Source organism: Pseudopodoces humilis, chromosome 5 (genome assembly GCF_049639895.1).
Source record: "Pseudopodoces humilis isolate 2021_Gansu_Grassland_sample_001 chromosome 5, ASM4963989v1, whole genome shotgun sequence".
Taxonomy (NCBI): Eukaryota; Metazoa; Chordata; class Aves; order Passeriformes; family Paridae; genus Pseudopodoces; species Pseudopodoces humilis.
In genome coordinates this window covers 8,252,985-8,270,488 of record NC_142204.1, presented here as the reverse complement: position 1 = coordinate 8,270,488, position 17,504 = coordinate 8,252,985, and the positions used below count along the sequence as shown (strand labels likewise).

The 17,504-nt window shown below is 41.6% G+C and overlaps 1 protein-coding gene across 2 annotated transcripts in view; it reads left to right on the top strand.

Moving 5' to 3' along the window:
- LOC102101608 (protein mono-ADP-ribosyltransferase PARP12-like) overlaps nt 1-17,282 on the top strand; it is a 35,682-nt gene extending 18,400 nt beyond the window's left edge. Inside the window, exons 7-15 of one of the 2 annotated variants that reach the window (XM_088055390.1) lie at nt 1,806-1,907; nt 3,251-3,374; nt 4,588-4,753; nt 6,528-6,648; nt 7,189-7,285; nt 7,711-7,789; nt 12,463-12,593; nt 14,455-14,606; nt 15,192-17,282. In XM_088055390.1, the coding sequence (XP_087911516.1) occupies nt 1,806-1,907; nt 3,251-3,374; nt 4,588-4,753; nt 6,528-6,648; nt 7,189-7,285; nt 7,711-7,789; nt 12,463-12,593; nt 14,455-14,606; nt 15,192-15,883 (1,664 nt within the window). In that variant the 3' untranslated portion in view covers nt 15,884-17,282. Of the gene's footprint in view, nt 1-1,805; nt 1,908-3,250; nt 3,375-4,587; nt 4,754-6,527; nt 6,649-7,188; nt 7,286-7,707; nt 7,790-12,462; nt 12,594-14,454; nt 14,607-15,191 lie in introns of both variants that reach the window. The other variant, XM_014256045.2, reaches the window with a different exon arrangement.
- Nucleotides 17,283-17,504: the final 222 nt, after the last annotated feature.

The following is a 17,504-nucleotide window of genomic DNA, read 5'->3' as shown; positions in this document are numbered from 1 at the left end:
TTCGTGCACAAGAATTATGGAGCAAAAATACCGCGGTTTTTAGGGAGCCTTTTCCCCTTTCCTTTGCTTTATCCCTCTCCTTCTTGTCCTCGGGGTTTTGACCTGCAGCCGCTTGGCCCACGCTAGGAGAAATGGAGCGGGGTCTGCTGAACTCAGCAGGGGCGCGCCTGTTTCCCCGTTCTGGATCTCCGGTGGTCCTAGAGGTGAGGTGCTTATCCCAGAAAGAGCCCCCAAAATTCTTAAAAACGAGATTCACTTAATAAATTATAAAAAGAATTTAATATAAATAAAAGACAATTAGGAGACATAAGAAATAAAGCAAAGGGTTAAAACGGCCGGGTGCCCTGGCGCCTTGCCAGGAACACACCTGGTATCCCAGGGATACCCCTTTTATCCCATCCTTGCTGTGAGGGGTTAATGCATATTCAAGCATGTCCCCTCCCTGGTTCCGCCTTCTTGGATCATGCTCTTGCACAGTCTCATTTTCTGCTGGTCAGCATAATTTTTTTGCTGGTCATCATTATTCTAGCTGGTCAGCATTCTTTTGGAGTCTGGTTTCCTTTTTTCTGCAGATGGTCAGTTGTTGATAAGGGTCTGGGCCCCTCATCCTTCTTCTGAGGGCAGCTGAGCTTATCTTTCCCCGCTGCCCACGTCCTGGTACCAGTTTTTTGATAACAGTTTGCTCTCCATTTCCTGCTGCTGATAACAGCCTGTTTTCCACAGCTTGATCCTCCCATTGTCTTGCCTTGTCCGGATGAAACACATCCTTACCATTCAGAATTCCTATCTAAGCCTATAACTTGCTAAGAGAGAAAAGAATATAGTGAAAGCATATAATATATATTTATCAGAATAATTGTGAAAAGCCAATATTTACAACATGAATTCACAACAATGTTATATAGTGTGGGATGTTTGGCGAGTTTGGGTCCTTTGCCCACTTGTGTCCCCTCCCAAGCTATTGTACAGCCTGATTCTATTAACTCTGGGGGTGGGATGAAAAACTGAGGCCTTGATGTATATCACTGTTCAGTAGAAGCTGGGGCATGAGTGTGTTAACAGCTTGTTTTGGTCAAAAATCTAAAACAGCATCTTATTGGTTGCTGTGAAGAAAATTACATATTATTCTAGCCATGTCCAGTACAGTGACATATCTGATGTAGCAAAGTGATGCAAAGTCCACTGGAAACAAAATACAGACATTGACTTACAAAGCGTAGCAATTACAGTGCACAGTTCAATCACAATAATAATGGGATTCCCATTGCATATCTGTATAATACATTCACTGTCTCAATATTTACTCACTGGGTGTCGCCAGTCCCTAGGGAAGTTGAAGCTTGTTGCTGTTTTCAAAATTCTTTGTTTGGTTGTTTAGGTTTAGCACCTCTGCATGGGGCTGAGCCCTGTGTTCACTCCCCCCATGTTTGTCTGGCTGAGTCAGAAACATGTCTACCCCGAATCAGTCTGTTCAGCTGACATTGCTGTTTATGCACCCTCTGGTCCCCTTGGTGTGGAGACAAAGCCAGCTTCACTGCAAAAACCATGGTCATTCACACCCTGTGTTGTTCTGAGCTTCCTGACACTGCCTTTGCCCTTCCTCACTGAGACTTCTTCCAGTGTCAGGGTTTATTGTTCAGTCACAAAGCCCTGACTTTTGTGTTTGGGATGTATGGGGAATAGTCAGATTCTGAAAGTGCTTGACTTTGCTACTGCAGTCAAATCCTTGTTATTTCTGGGATGAAGTACCAAATGCAGGATCTTCCTCTTAGAGCAAATATGGACTGCTGTGTTCTTTTCTGTAGGTAAAAAGGACAGTTCCTCTGATGAAGCTTCAAAGGACAAGAAAAAAGATAACTGTGATGAGATCTGTTTATTCTATGTCTGGAAGTACTGCAAAAACAAGGGTAAGCTTTATGAAAAGTAATGTTGAAGAGTTGTCTGCAGGGCACTCCTGCTCAATGGTTTGGGCCAGTGGTGACAATTGTGCCTTCTCAATAGTTTATTTTCTTTCCAGGTCATTAATAAACACAGTCAGAATTACAAACATAATCAGAGAAAAGCCAGATGGCATACTTAAACCCTTTCTCCTCTGGATAATCCAGTCTATTTCAGCCCTTTTGATGGGGGCAGGCTTTGGGTACCTTTCTGTGGCAAAGCCCTTTAATTGTGTAGTGTTACCCTTTCTGTAGCTAGAAGATCAAGTTATGAGTTGACTTTATGCTGTCATCATTGACAGCTCATAAATGTATATCACCCTTTATTCCTGGTGTATCTATCCTATGTACATCAGATAATAGTCATATTCTCCCTCATTAAGTCCTTTGAGAAGTGATTTGAGGTGTTAAAATTAAAACATCTTAAAAAAACACAGTGGTTGTATCAGCTAAGCTCAAGATAAATCTAATCTACTGTCTTTCTGGAGGCCAGAACAAAGGTCTGAGGGAAGAACATAAGTAATTGTATTTGGGAGCTGTCTCTGAACAGTAATTTAACTCCCAGGTTTGGCTCTTTTCCTTTATTATGAGGAGGTACCATGACATTTCCTTTCCCTGATCTTGTCCAGTCAGTTTTTAAAGTACTGCTATTCCTCTGACCTCTTGGTCTTGACAAAGACCTTGTGTAATGTGAATGGTGTACCTGGGCAAAACTGTTAAGGTCAGGCTCAAACCAGCCATACTGTGGCCACCAGATAACTAAACTCAAGTAACGGTTGGAATATTAGCATGCTTTATTTGCCACAGTGGGCTAGAAAGTTGTAAGATGTTTGGTCCATACTTGGATGTGGAGTGTCAGAAGAAAACCCTTCAGGCCTTGGCAACCACCCTGTGATTTCTAAGGGACTAAGGAAGAGAGAACCAAATATATCAGTGTTTAAGTGATGTGTAGACTAGACTTTTTACAGCTGAGATACATGGTTGTGTGATACATAACATTCACTTCCTATCTGTGGCACTGCTCTCCCAGCTACCAGTGTTGTGTCTCAGCAAAGGGAAGGTTCTGGTGTCTTTCAAATACATTTGGCAGTGTATATATATATATATATATGTATATATATATATGTTGTTTTTCTTGGTAAGACTGCAGAAACAGACTCCCCTTTTCAGCACTCTGTCTTCACTGCTTATACCAAAGCCCAGGAGAGAAAGTCTCAAGATGTGAAAGATGCTGGTTCTATTCTGTTTTTTTCTTGTCTTGCTCTTTGTGTTATTGACTGCAGAGTTCTTGACTATGTCTGATTTTGTTACAGATAAATGCAAATCTGTTCATTACCGTTTGCCATATAAATGGGAGATACATGATGGGTTGGACTGGCATGAACTTCCCATGATGGAGGAAATTGAAAAGGCATATTGTGACCCAACGAACAGCAGGTGTAGTAATGCTGTACTCTTTGCTTGGAGTATTGTGAATTGAGCCTGTGTAGGAAAACTTGTGTTTTCTTCCTAAAGATGTCTGACTTCTCAGTTTCTGATTACTGAGCTTCTTAGAAGCTGGGAGGATGTAAAAATGAGAAATTTTCCTTTTGAAAAAGCAAAGTAAGAGAGATTGCATGAAAATCCCACTCCAGTTTTGTCTTCTGAAAATAACAAAACTGTATCTTGCATTTAAAACTCTGTAAAAGGTAAAAAGCCGCTGGAATACAGTGAAATTACTAGTATTTCAGATCATTAATCAGTGTATTTACAGTAACAAAGTTGGGCCTTTTGACAAGATTTCAGAGCTGGTCCTTCTCTAGGGCTATTTCTTTCATACTACAACTAGTATATAACAATAACAATAATAGTGGTCTATTATGTGCCTAGAGACATTTTATGAAATGTCCTTTGTGTAAGCAACCCATCTGTTTTTTCCTCTTTTTTATTTCTATTTTAAGAGTGTGTTTTTCTTTTAACTCCTTTGTAAAAATTCCCACTCAAAGCCACCTGGATTCATAGGACACCCCAATTCCATTCACAAAATTGTATTCTAGTTTTGGCCCATGCCTCTTAAGGCACCAGATTATTTTGATTTGCAGTTTTCTGTAGATCACAAGCAATATTCCCAAGAGGAGGCTGCCATCAAAGTCTTCCTGCCTGGGAGTTAACTTTTCAAGCTTCACAGGAGTAAGAGCCCAGGTAGCTCCAGTGATGAATGCAGTTTACAGAACTCACAGCTGTGGTTGCTGTGATTGCATCCTTTGTAACCACAGAAAAATAGCAAAGTTGATAGGCTGCAGGTGTTTGCTGGCAAATTCAGTCACAGACTTTGCATGTTCTGCTTTTGTACTGACAAAGACTGTAACCATGCTTAGTTATCACAGAAGTTCCTTTTGTCACAGTGTACTTGGAGCCTGATACTGTCTGTAAAGCTGGCACTGCCACATGTAATTGAGGTGGCATTTGGTGTATCACAGGCCAGAGTTCACTTCTGAAGCTTGGAAATGGTTTTCAGAGCTGCCATGTGCTGTGGGAAATAAATACTCTCATTTCAGATCTAATTAAATTTGGTTACATTATATTAAAGAAAATGGCACCAGCTTAAACTGGGGATTAGAGGATAAAATATGCACTGCTAACTATAATAAACCTGAGTTTGTCCTTACAGCTTGCCAAGTAGGAACATAAATTTCCAGACAATGACCTGCTCTTCTTCTTTGGTTCGACGCCTCTCTACACCATCATCAGTCACAAAACCAACATTCGTACTGACCACACAGTGGATTTGGTACTGGAAGAACAACCAAGACAAGTGGATTGAATATGGAAAACAGGTGAGTTCACATCCTGTGCTTTGAGTCACTTCTGCAGGAATATATGGAGCCTCTCTGCATCATTTCCCCTTTTCTCAACAGGATTAATTAAGTGAATCCTTGTGCTTGAATTTTACAACATTGGTTAAGGCAGTGAAGCTGTATCTGTTCATAATAAACATGATAAAATGCTGACAGGTTGGAGGGAAGAGAGCTCCCTTTTGGAGTTGTCTGTGGCTCCTACAGAGATTTAACACATAGACACTGTCCTTAAGATACATGCTAAGTAGTTGCCTCTTTTCTAAGCATTGCCCTGCTTCCTTAGACATGTAAGGGTTGCTCTGCTCTCTCAGATCAAGTTCAGTCTTTTTCCACGTATGTCCAAGTCCTCTGATGAGAAAGTAATCTATCTGAAAAATGCAGGAAAATAAATCTGTATAGAATCTCACCTTCCACCAAGGCAGATGAATATACCACATATGGTTTTACAGTATAGCAGCACAAATGGTAGAACACAGTGATCCAGGGACTTGGAAAATTGCACAGGGAAAGGTGTTGGATAGAGCACAGTTTAAAAGACTCAGAGTAACCTCAAAGAGTATTCAGCCTCAAGGATTCACCCTGAGAGGTGTCCCAGGTCCAGGAGAGATCACAGCTGTGCAGTTGCTCCTTAGCAGGAACAGGAAGAGCTTGCAAGGAGCTCATTCAGGTTTTCCTATCTGTGGAATGAAGTGGTTGGCTCATAGTTAAATCACAAGCAAAGTAAAAGGTAAGAGTGAGACTCCTTATGCCTGCAACTTTTTTTTTTCCTTGACAAGTTAGTCTTGGAAGAACCACCTGCTATTCATGCATTAATTACATCATCAGTGTTTGTTTCCAAGCTCATACACACCAATGCTCAGCATGTCACCCAGTTTCTTCGTGGGTTTTCAGATAGCAGGTTGGAACTAGAAAAGTTCTTGGCCTAGGCCTTTGCTTCCTTTTGAGCCTGAACCAAAGTAACTCTGGATTGGTGAGGAGTGCAGTGATCACACCCGGTGGCAGCTCAGCCCCACCCCCTCCCCTGCCCTGGGACTAGGGAGAGAGTGAGAAAGCTCATGAGAGGAGATAAAGACTAAAAGATAAACTAAGAGTGTGTGCCCAAGCAAAGCAAAACAAGGAATTCATTTCCACTTCCTTTGGACAGGCAGGTGCTCAGCCCAGGAAAGCTGGGCTGCATCACAGGTCACAGTGACTTGGGAAAATAAACACCATCACTCCAAATGTCTCCCCCTTCCTTCTCCCCCCAGCTTTATATGCTGGAGTGACACTGTATGGTCTGAGATGTCCCTGTGGCCAGTTGGGGTCAGCTGTTCTGGATGTGTATTCTCCCAATGCCTTGTGCCCTCCAGTCCCATCACTAGTGGGGTGGGAGAGGAGCAGAATCCTTGGCTCTGTGCATGCCTAAACTAAATAATAACTAAAACATTCCTGTGTTATCAGCACTGTTACAGCACAAATCCAATACACAGCCACTACCAGCTACTTGGAAGAAATTTAACTCTACCCCAGCCAGAACCAGCACAACTTGTTACAGGAATATAAACGGGATAGATGTGTGTCCATCATTACTATTTATGTATTTGTGTTTATGTTAAAAATATTCAGTACTCAGCCTCAGGCCACCATAGTTCTGGGTAGATTCTTCATCCTCCTATTATTGGCTCTTCTTTCCCTCTACTCCAGCTAGTTATCCAGGGTTTAGGCCTGGCCATACTTCTCATTCTATTTCTTTTTTTCTCTTCTCCCCACAAAGGAAGAAGAGAACAGTGTGACCTCACCATCTTCTGCTATTATTGAGAATTTGTATCAAGCAGATCCATGTGCTGTTGTACGTTTCCCAGGTGGCGAACATCAATATGAACTCAATTTTAAAGGTAGTAATTTTAAAGGTTCTCATCTACAACTATGCAGTGCTTTATAGTCTTACAAAGTCTCCCAGCTTTTAGAAGCTATGACTTCCTTTCCTGACACCACCGGTTTCCCTTACTTGAAGTGAAGTTGTGATGGCCCAGAGGCCATCATTTGGCCCTTACAAAAGTAACCTTGCCACCTTATTCCTTGACCCTCCCCAGACTCACATCTGACCAGAAATCATAGTCTTCACATAAAGTCATATGAACCGTAGATCTGTTGATGGTAAAAAATATGAGTTAGGCATCTTTGTGCTGCTGTAGTAAAGAGCATGAGTGGCTTGAGGGAGCAAGCACAGGCATAGTGCACAGATAGGCACAGGTTCAATCACAGAGTTACAGGAAAGACAGGAATCTTATACAGCCTTTGTGCAAATATTTCTCAGCAAGTAGAACTGACAGTGAATATGCAATTTTCATTAAAGAATGACTGATGATGACAAGATGACCCCATCTTGTAGACTTATTCATGATTTTTTTTTCTTGCTCTTTCTTCTCCTCAAGAAATGACTCAGACAAACACTGCTTTTAAAACTCGAAGACAGGTCTGCAGGCGACCAAAATTTGTGTCTTCTGAAGATGTGCATAAGATAAAGACAGGGTAAGTGCTCTTTAGGTTGGTTTTTCATATTTCAGAAATAATTACAAGGCAGAATGGCTCCTAGTGCCAGCAGTGGTTGTACAAAGAACACAGGTGCTGCTGGTGAAAGCCTATCCATGGGGCTGAGCAACAGAAGCTGTATCACAAACTGTAGTCTTGGTGCATCACCTGCTGCCTGGGGTACACGTTACTTCAGGTACTTCGGCCATAGCTGTTACTTCAAAAAGCAAGTGCAAGAGGCCTGTGGTGGTTGAATGACAGCATGCAGGGCCCACCTTATGGACTGAGGCTCTTTCCCAGTTTCTTTGTGATTTATTTCTTTAATTTTGAAATACAGGAATTGGCCAAAGGGAATGCTCCAAATCTGAGTGTTTGGAGCAGTACTAGAATTACTAACACTTCATTTTCTGTCTGTTTGCAAGCAGCCAAGGGGATTCTTCTATTCCAAATCAGACCTGCCCTAGTCACTGGGATGCATCTGCACTGCCTGAATTGGGATACAAGGTATTTTTTTTTTTTCTCCTTCTTGTAATTCTCATGGAAAGGCACAGTTCAGAGCTTAACTGTAACTGCATAGATGCTAAAAAGGGATAGGTGTAATTTCTTGCGTGGGTATACTAAAGATCTAAGTGATCTCCTAAGGAAGGGCTCATGAAACAGGTGCCAAATTGCCTTGAACTTCAACTGCATTATAGGTGTTAATCTACATACTGAAAACTCACCAAACCAAAAACTCAAAACTCCAAATACCAAACCCAAAACTCACCAAATTCAAGACAGAGTAAGTTTGAATTGGAGATCCAGGAAAGGAAGTCTCTATATCCTCCAGTACTGTCACATATATCACAGATCTGAGCACAGACCTTGGCCTCAAGAAATGGCAGAAATAAAGATCAACAACCATAAAAAAAAAAAAAATATTGCAGTGATGTCTTCCACAAAACAAACCCAACCCTTGTCAACCCAAAGTCTATGTTCTTATTTGATCTACCAAGACCAAAATGTGTGGGTGTAGACCAAAATGTGTGTTAAGATTACTAGGTCCTGCAGTCCTTCTGGAAGAGCTGCACAGTTTGTGGAAGTACTACAGGACTCTAGAAAAAAAGACTTCTTCATGTTACACTTGCCCTTTGTGTAGTGGTTTTGACCTTGCTTGAGGAACAGAGGCATAAGAGGTTTTCTTTGTTGGCTGTGTCACAGAATCTTGTGTGATGCTGAGCAGGTTGTGTTGGCACAGATACGCTGGGGGCTGAGGAGCACCAGTGTGTGTTTGTGTGTCAGTGTCATGGGTGGAGTAAAGCACTTCACTTACAAGAGAGAAGGAGTGCTCTGCTGTTATAAAATCACCACTTAACAAAATTTGGTAGTGAAGGTGACGGTGCTTCAACAAGATTTGATGGCAAAGTACACTTGATTATTTACTGCATAGAGGACAGGGTCAGACAAAACTATTAGAGAGATCCTCCTGTTGAGCTATGACTTTCATAGAGAAAACATGAAATAATGATGACGAGAGTGTGTGGGAATCTGGCAGGCAACCCATTTGAAGATTTGCCTGTGGTATTTGGAGCTCAGTGGAAGTAACAAAGGAATGTGCTCTTCCCTTGGCTTATCAGCACCTTAACTACAAGTGTAAATTTTCCCAAAGAATACCAGAAAGACAGGTAGCTCTGTTCTTTTTAGGTCTCTTGAGCTGTATATACTTAATTGCTTCCCATACTTGCTCTGAAAACTTAGACAAGTTTTAGTTGAGAACATTTGTTGAGGTGTTTCTGGAGTCACTGGGGTGAATGTGGGAGGCTTTGGAATGCACTGCACAGATCCATAGTACCTTTTGGTTGTAAGTGTGGGGATGTGTGAGTAGAAGGATTGCCTTGTTCCCCAGAGCTCAGTTTGCTTGCTGAGTTGGCACCTAAGAAAACATCTCTTACTTTGTGAGTGTCTTTCACAGGAAAGGAAAAGTGATAATGCCCATGATACCTGTTGGCACTAGAAGTGAAAGCCTGGGCTAGATTAAATCTTTCTGTGGGACCCTAAGCTTGTTTTTTTGCAGTAGGTAATATTGGCAGTGGCTGGGATTCTGCATGCTTGTGGTGACCATTGTAAGAGCTGACAGCTACAACTCGATGAACTGCCTTCTCTTCACACATGGACAAATAATCCTGGCAAAATCTGCTGCACTGCAAGTGATCCATTTTAAAAAAGAACCTGTGAGATAGGCAGAAAGTCATCTTGTCTTTAAATGAGAACCTGTGTTTTGGAAATATTGCTTATTTTTCTAGTACTGCTGTGTCTTAATCTGTAAGTCATTGAGAAAAGTTCTGTAGAAAGAAGTGTATAAAATGCACAATGGAAATTGGTAACACTGACTGGAAAATTGGTGTGAATTTCTCCTGTCTTTGTTTTAACAAAGCGGAACTAGTAGCTAAAGGGGGGGGAAAAAAAAAGTTTATTATGTCCTGAAACTTCATGCTGGGTTTAAAATTGTCTCTTTAATGTCCAACTGAGAAAAGTGTGCAGTGGATGTGGGGTTTCCTGTCAGTCTTTGTGGGGCTGATGTGCTGCTGAATCCTGACCACATGCAGACCAAGGTTTGCTGCACTGTACCAGGCACAGGATGCAATGTGAAGAGTGTCTGTGCATTGTAAATGTAACTTCTTGTGGGGTCACTGTCACCAGTACCAACCCTGCTCCTTCCAAAGCCCCAGTGAAGTACAGCTCAGGGTGTGAGTCAGAGTACTGCTCTTGTGCAGTCATACTCTGGTGGGAATTGCTGCCGGAGCAGTGATTCCTTCTCTGCTTTGGGAACTCTGCTCCTTAATAACAGGGTAGCAAATGCTCACACTGAGTGGGATTTTCCTTTTCATGCTTAAAGGTGACAGACAAATGCTGAAGCAATTGTGTAGTTAGGCCATATCAGCCTTCAACAGCAATGTGGTGCTGTGAGCCTTTATTAGCACGAGAAGCATTCTTGGGGAAATAAGGACAAACCCACAAAGTTTTCATAGAAAGGAGAACAACTTTGTTGTCTGGAGGCCATTGTATGATAAAATAATGGAACCTTTCTTACAGGATTAGGCCTTGTGTAACATGGCTGACCCTCTGTTTTACCTAGAAAGGTTACAGTTCCTGAGGAAGAGACCATAGAATATGCTGGGTTGGGAGGGACCCATCGGGATCATTGAGTCCAACACCAGGCCCTGCACAGGACCCCAAGAATCACACCATGAGCCTGAAAGATGCAGCAGAGCAAAAGCACATTTGTAGTTTAAGTGGCAATTTTTCATAAGTTTGCAGATGACATCAAGCTGAACACTGTAGGTAATACACCTGAAGGACAGGGCCATCCAGAGGGATGTGGACAAACTCAAGTGTTCCATGGGAATCCCATGAGGTTCAGCAAGTACCAGTGCTGCACCTGGGCCAGGACAACTCCTGGGGTCAATCCAGGCTGGAGATAAGCAGATGGAGCAGCCGTGGGAGAAGGATTTGGGGATACTGGTGGTGAGAGCTGGATATGCCCTGAGACCCCCTTGTGCCGAGCTGATGATTTACAAAGGCCTGGAGTGACAGGGCAAGGGGGAGTGGCTTCAAACTTGACAGAGAGTAGGTTTAGATTGGGTAATTGGAAGAAATTCTTCCATCTGAGGCTAGTGAGGAGGCCCTGGCACAGGTTGCCAGAGAGGCTGTGGCTGCCCCATCCCTGGAAGTGTCCATGGCCGGGTTGAAAGGGGCTTGGAGCAAGCTGGGATAGTGGAATGTGTCCCTGCCCATGGCAGGAGGTAGCACTGGATGGGTTTTAAGGTCCCTTCCAACCCAAACCATGTTGTGATTCTAAATAAAAGATGTAGTACTGAAATATACAGCAGCTTGGGCTGTGGTGCCACAGAGTGTGTAGACAGTACTTGCACATCCTGATTGTTTTATGTGCTATAAAACTTTGGAAAATGCTCCTGTATTGAGACATGGAAAATTTCACTCAACTTTTTAAAGGCTTTTAAATAATTCAAAGAAATATTTCTTTCTTGTGCAGCTGACTTTATTCTTAATCTTTAGAATACTTCCCTGTGAGTGATCTCCTCATTAGTAAGTACTTATATGTAGCTGTGAAACACAAGTTTTATCCGATTTTATTTCTCTCTAAGCTCAGCCTTCTAAAACAGGGACTTTTTGCCTGGTAAGGTAAGATGTTAGTTTCCTTGTTACCTTTTAGGATGGCCACAGCTTTCCTGCTTAAAACACTTTGGAACGTGGGATGTTGGGATTTCACTTTGTTATCCTGAGTCCCCACTTGGCTTAAGTTTTGATAAAGTGGAAGGTATTACCAGGTGACATCAGCCTCCCAGAATCACACTTTTGCAGTTTATAGAGATAAATGTTGATTCTAGAAGATTAAAGACATGAGTTACTTTGGAGAAAAAAATGGAAAATTTATGCATGACAAAAGCAAGCAGAAGAGCTCAAGTAATGTTTTAATTATGTTTTGCATTTAATTCTCTTTGGGAAAAATGAGCATTTCTTAATGTTTTTTTAAACACAAAATGTATGGTTAAATAAATAAAAGGATAGTGGCTAAATAGACTTTGTTTCTTTTGGAAAAGGAGATGTATTTGTTTAAGCAAGTATTAAGTGTCATGTTTGTTTAGAAATGTAGGGGTTTTTTTCTGAAGTCCATACTTAAGCAAAGCTTTCTGAGTTCTAACTTTGAAAAGGTAAGGCACTACAATGCCAGGAGGTTGTTTGTGTTTTGTTTGTTTCATCTGCAATAGCTGAAGTTCTTGTAAATGTCTAGTTACAAATGATGCTGTTATCTAACATCTTTTGTTCTTAATTTGCTTTAGATATAAAACTGACACTATCTGGAATAATCTGTCAGATTTTCTTTTTGCAATTTCTATTCCATTGATATTTAAAGTTCCAAGTGTCAAGTCTTGGAGATAATAAACCTTTCAGCATCCTTCCTGAAGAGAGGTGAGGTGTCCTTGCAAAGCAGGAGTGACATTCTGATTTACTTGATATTTGGTTATTCACATAGTCATGATCTAAAGCATTTAATTACCCTTCATAAGCATAGTTTGGGGATCCTTCTGAAAGTTTATCTGCTGGAACTGGGCTTCTGCGTTTTCCGAGCTTACTGCAGCCTCATGCCTTCTTTTGCTTTGGTTTGTATTTTATAGGCAGTGGTGATCAGCAATGCAACCTCTGAATACAATGGAATAAAGCAGCAGTTTCATCAGACTATGAAAAATTACAGCATCCTTAAAATACAGAGGATTCAGAATCCATCCCTCTGGAAGGTGTTTCAGTGGTTAGTACTTGTTTCCCTATCCTTATGAGGTGGCAGTCTCCAAGAACAGGTTGTCTCATATATGCTTTCTAGGAAAGAAAGGAGGTTGCCACCTTGGCCTTAACATGACTGGTATTTCGTTATTAGCAGTTTCAGGAGTGAGAATGGTGTGTGAGGCCTCCCACAAAATGCCAGTGCTCTGTGGGGAGGTTCCCTTTGCATGGCTCCTTGGAAGAGGGAGAGAGGAGCATGGAGAGAAAGATATGCATGATGCAAAACTGAGATGAGGATACCCACAGGGATGTGGAACAGCAGTTGTCTCGGGGATGGAGCAGTAACTGCCTGCTGCACACATCCTCTTGTTTGTTACAAATCTTTATCCATTAGGGTATATGAAATGCTAAAAACAGTAAGGCTGCATGGGCCTTTTTGTTCCAGTCAGATTTTATTTAAGGTGCTTTGCTGAACAAAGGCAGTATTCACCGAGAAAGAATTCTTTTAACCTGATGATCCCCGAGTTCCAGAGCTCCTTTCTGGTTTTCAACATCTGCATCATTGATACTGAACTCTCCGGGTACTTAGGCCAAGCTGGATACCAGCAGATTAGAGCTGGGGCTCAACCATGTTCAAGTTAGTTTGATGTAAGATTAAGCTGTTGCTTAGAACAATTGTCTAGTTTAAAACAAGAGTAAGTGTTCAAGGACTGTATGGAATGGTAATGGAGTAGAAAAATACTGTTCAAGTAAGTGCTTTCACCTGCAAAATGATGGAACTCAGTTATCAGCTACTGATTTCATAAAACCTTTTAATCTAGCAAAACATAAGAGACTTCAAAACATGTAATAGTGCATACCTTTTATGCTTCTACAATGAGGTAATTAAGGTAAGCAGGCAGAGTTTACATTGCCAAGTCCAGAGGATGATGGAGTAATTTGGGTTGGAAGAGACCTTAAAGCTCATCCAGTCTGCCATGGACAGGGACATCTTCCACAATCCCAGGTTGCTCAAGTCCTGTCCAACCTGGCCTGGAACACTTTCAGGGATGGGGCAGCCACAGCTTCTCTGGGCACCCTGTGCCAGGCCTCACCACCTTCACAGTAAGTTCTTACTGAAGACATTTCAGTCCGTTGCTCTTAACTTTTCATTTACTAATTTACAAGTTGGAAAGATTCTTTCCTCCCCCTGGCTCTCTTTAATTTATAGCTGACGACTTTCTGAAGAATATCACTGTCTTGTCCACTTCAGCAGCTTCTGAAAACCTGAGAGGTGGTTGGATGCTGTTGAATAATGATGGGAAATACAAGTTGAGCTTTTTGTTGTGATTTCTCTGTTGACCCTGTTCAAAGCTCAGTCTGACTCAGGCCTCAACCAGTGAGGTGAGCAGTGAACAAAGCAGGCTGGGTTTGTGTCCTGGCCTCATCTCAGCATCACTGACCTCTCGCAGGGGCAGGAGCTGGGGCTGTGGCATGGAGCACAAGCTTTGAACCACTGTGGAAGCACAGAGACTCTGTGGTTAATGCTGTCTCCACTCCATTGAGAGCTTGGGTGGGAAGGGACAAGATATCTTAAAGCCCAACCAGTAGGGCCCTACAGAGGAGTGAAAGGTTGGTACAGTGGCAACTAGAATAGTGTCAAATGCCTAAATTCCTGAGTAAAGCCAGAATTACCTAGAATTGCTGAGCAGTGGTGTCAGTACAGTGCTCATCTCGTACTTGTTCATCATGCTGCTAGTGTGTCTCATCTTCTGAGAGGAGAGAGTAGGCTGGAAACTTCATCCAGCTGACATTTACATGGATGTCACATAGTTGTTTGAATTGTTTAAAAAACCTCTTTTCCCCTTTTCTTCCATGGCTCACAGTCTCCTCCCCTTCATTTTTATCAGGCAAAAAGAGAAGATGAAAAGGGAAAATGGAGGAAAGGAAGTCCAGGAAAAACTCCTGTTCCACGGAACTGATGTCACCTCCATGAAAACGATCTGCACTCAGAACTTTGACTGGAGAATTTGTGGAAGCAATGGAACTAACTATGGGAAGGGTATGTAGAAAGTGAGATGTCTGCTGAAACTCCCCTGATAGTGGAGCAATCCAAGTTCTGAAGTCTTTAACTACAGAAGGTGAAAAAAAAGATACGAATTGTTATTATGGTCCTTCTTAAGAGGGCCAGGATTAGCTTTGGGTTGGGAGTAAGTCTTCTCACGAAGTGTGAAGTGCATTACTGCAGGGGTTTGGTGTAGAAGGCATTTTCTGATGTCTGAGGTCATAATCTCAATTTACAAGAGAAATTAATTTGTATGGCAGGGAGCAGAGGGGTTTGCATGCCCTCAGTGTGATTGTGGAAGGTCTTCATGTTTTCTTGTCTGTTCCTCTCATTATAACACACAGACCTGCAGTGTGCTTATTGATATAGCTTATAAAAAATTACTCCTAAAATTGCAAATACTGAATGGAAATTGCATAGTGCAGTCCCCTTCCTTGCAAAAATTTCTGTGGTATTCTGTAAACTGAGTAAGAGAATTCCTGAAAGTTGAGTCAGATACCTCCTGAAAACCCAGGGGATGCTCAGATTTTGCTGTCACTGTATAGATTCTCCTCACAACCACATTTTCATCTCATTTTCTAGGAAGTTACTTTGCTAGAGATGCTCGCTATTCCCACACCTACTGTCAGGCTACGCCACAGGGACACATGATGTTTGTGGCTCGCGTTCTGGTTGGAGACTACGTTAAAGGCAACGCAACCTATGTCCGTCCCCCAGAGAAGTGTGCTGACAAGATGTGGTTTTATGACAGCTGTGTGGATGATGAGTTAAATCCTTCTGTTTTTGTTGTCTTTGAAAAACACCAGATTTACCCAGAGTACATAATAGAGTATAAAGAGGAGAGAATAAGAGAGCAGAATGAGGTGGGAATAAGAGCATACAGAGAGGCGGGAATAAGAGAGCAGGAAGAGCCAGGAATAAGAACATACAAAGAGGCAAGAATAAGAGCGTATGGAGAGGTGGGAATAAGAGAGCAGAAAGAGGCAGGAATAAGACCATACAAAGAGGCAGGAATAAGAACATATGGAGAGGTGGGAATAAGACAGCAGAAAGAGGCAGGAATAAGACCATACAGAGAGGCAGGAATAAGAGCATATGGAGAGGTGGGAATAAGACAGCAGAAAGAGGCAGGAATAACAGCTTATGGAGAGGTGGGAATAAGACAGCAGAAAGAGGCAGGAATCAGAGAGCAGAAAGAAGCAGGAATAAGAACATATAGAGTGGAGGGAATAAAAGAGTGTAAAGAGGAGAGAAGAAAATGTGTTATATCTTAGAGGTACATGGCAGTTTGTATCCCTCTTCTTTCTTTTTAGTACAGTTCTTTGGGATGTTAATCCAAACAAATTTTGCATTGAGGAGGGCTGGCAAAGCAGATGTTACGTTCGTTGCAAGTGCCTTTCTTCTCTTCCTCTTAAATGAAGCATAGACATTTCAGTAAACTTTGAAGGAAAATCAGAATTGTGGAATGGGAAATTGAATGTTATGACTGCTGTGGGCAAATAATTATAAATGCATAGTCTAAAAAAATAGAATTTCTTTTCGCAAACAGTTAAAAGAAAAATTAACAGTACAGTAGTTTTTAAGGAAGCTTTCTGGTTTTTAGTAGCCAGAGATTCTTTTTAGTGCAAAATTCATCTGTTCTTGATCCTCTCATCTATCATTATTATAAACAATTCAGTGTAGGTAATGACTTGAGTTTGTTTTCAAAGCACTGCTTGTTAATGCTGGTACATGTTTCGAGTTAAAACGGTAAACAAAAAAGAAAAAGCATATTTTAAATCCATATTGTTAGTCCTCGATAATTTTCATCTGTACAATGGCAGATGGAACAGAAAGTTGTTGAATCAGATTCTTTGTGGAAATTTGCAGTAACTTGCTGTAACCTATACAAAAGCAGAGCTCAACTGAAACTGAAAGCCACCACATGTGAGTAAGCAGACACCAAAATTTGGTGGTTCGGCTGCAACTAATGTCTGTAAGGACACAAAGGCTGTGTCCCAACAAGCCAGGCTTTCCAGTGGATGTAGCTCTGTAGCGCAATAGGACAGGAGAAACTTCTTAAGGAGCATAGAGATACTCTGTCTTGTTTTTGCATTAATTTTCGTTTTTCCAGACATAGAATGGGACTGAAAGAGACCAGTTAGGTTCTTTCAAGGCCAGTGATAGAACTGCTGTCCTAAGGTACCATCTGCATGTTCTGCTGCCCGCTTGCGTGGGGCAGGGTGCTGACAAGCGAGGATCCTCTTTGTGTGTGGGTGATCCAGGGTCAGAAACCTGTGCAGTTTCTATTGGATGTTACTGGATGTAAGTGGATCAAACTGAAGGCCCTCTGTACAAAATGCCATATTCAGGCTGTTTAGCTGTTCAGAGTGAAACTGTGAGTGAGGACAGAGGAACATATTTTTTACCTTCAGATAAGCTTTACAGAAACATCAACAGCATCTAAGGTTTTTGCATATGTAATACAAATATGTCAACCACTCAAAGATAGCGCTTTCTTTCCAAGAACAGAAAAGATAAATCCAGAAAATCTTATTAAAACTACTTAGAACTAAATGAAAACATGCGGGGAAGATTTTAAGACTTTGTAATACCTCTCTTTCTCTTCTTTGCCTGTTGAGTTCCTGAATTACTAAGCTTGTTGTACTTGCAAATAAAACCTGTTTTCAGGCACTTTTAGTGTGCAATTTGTCTTTTTATAAACGTGGCAAGTCTTAACATGCTGAGTGAACCAGCCCCTGCCTGTGTTCTGTGTCTTCCTTCAGTATTTATAAATCAGGGAACTGCACACATGGACTACCATTGTAGGGTAGGTGCTCAGCTAATTACTAAGGAGAGAATAGCATGATTCAGGGAGAACAGTCCTGTAACTTCTTAACTAGGAGATGTTTAATA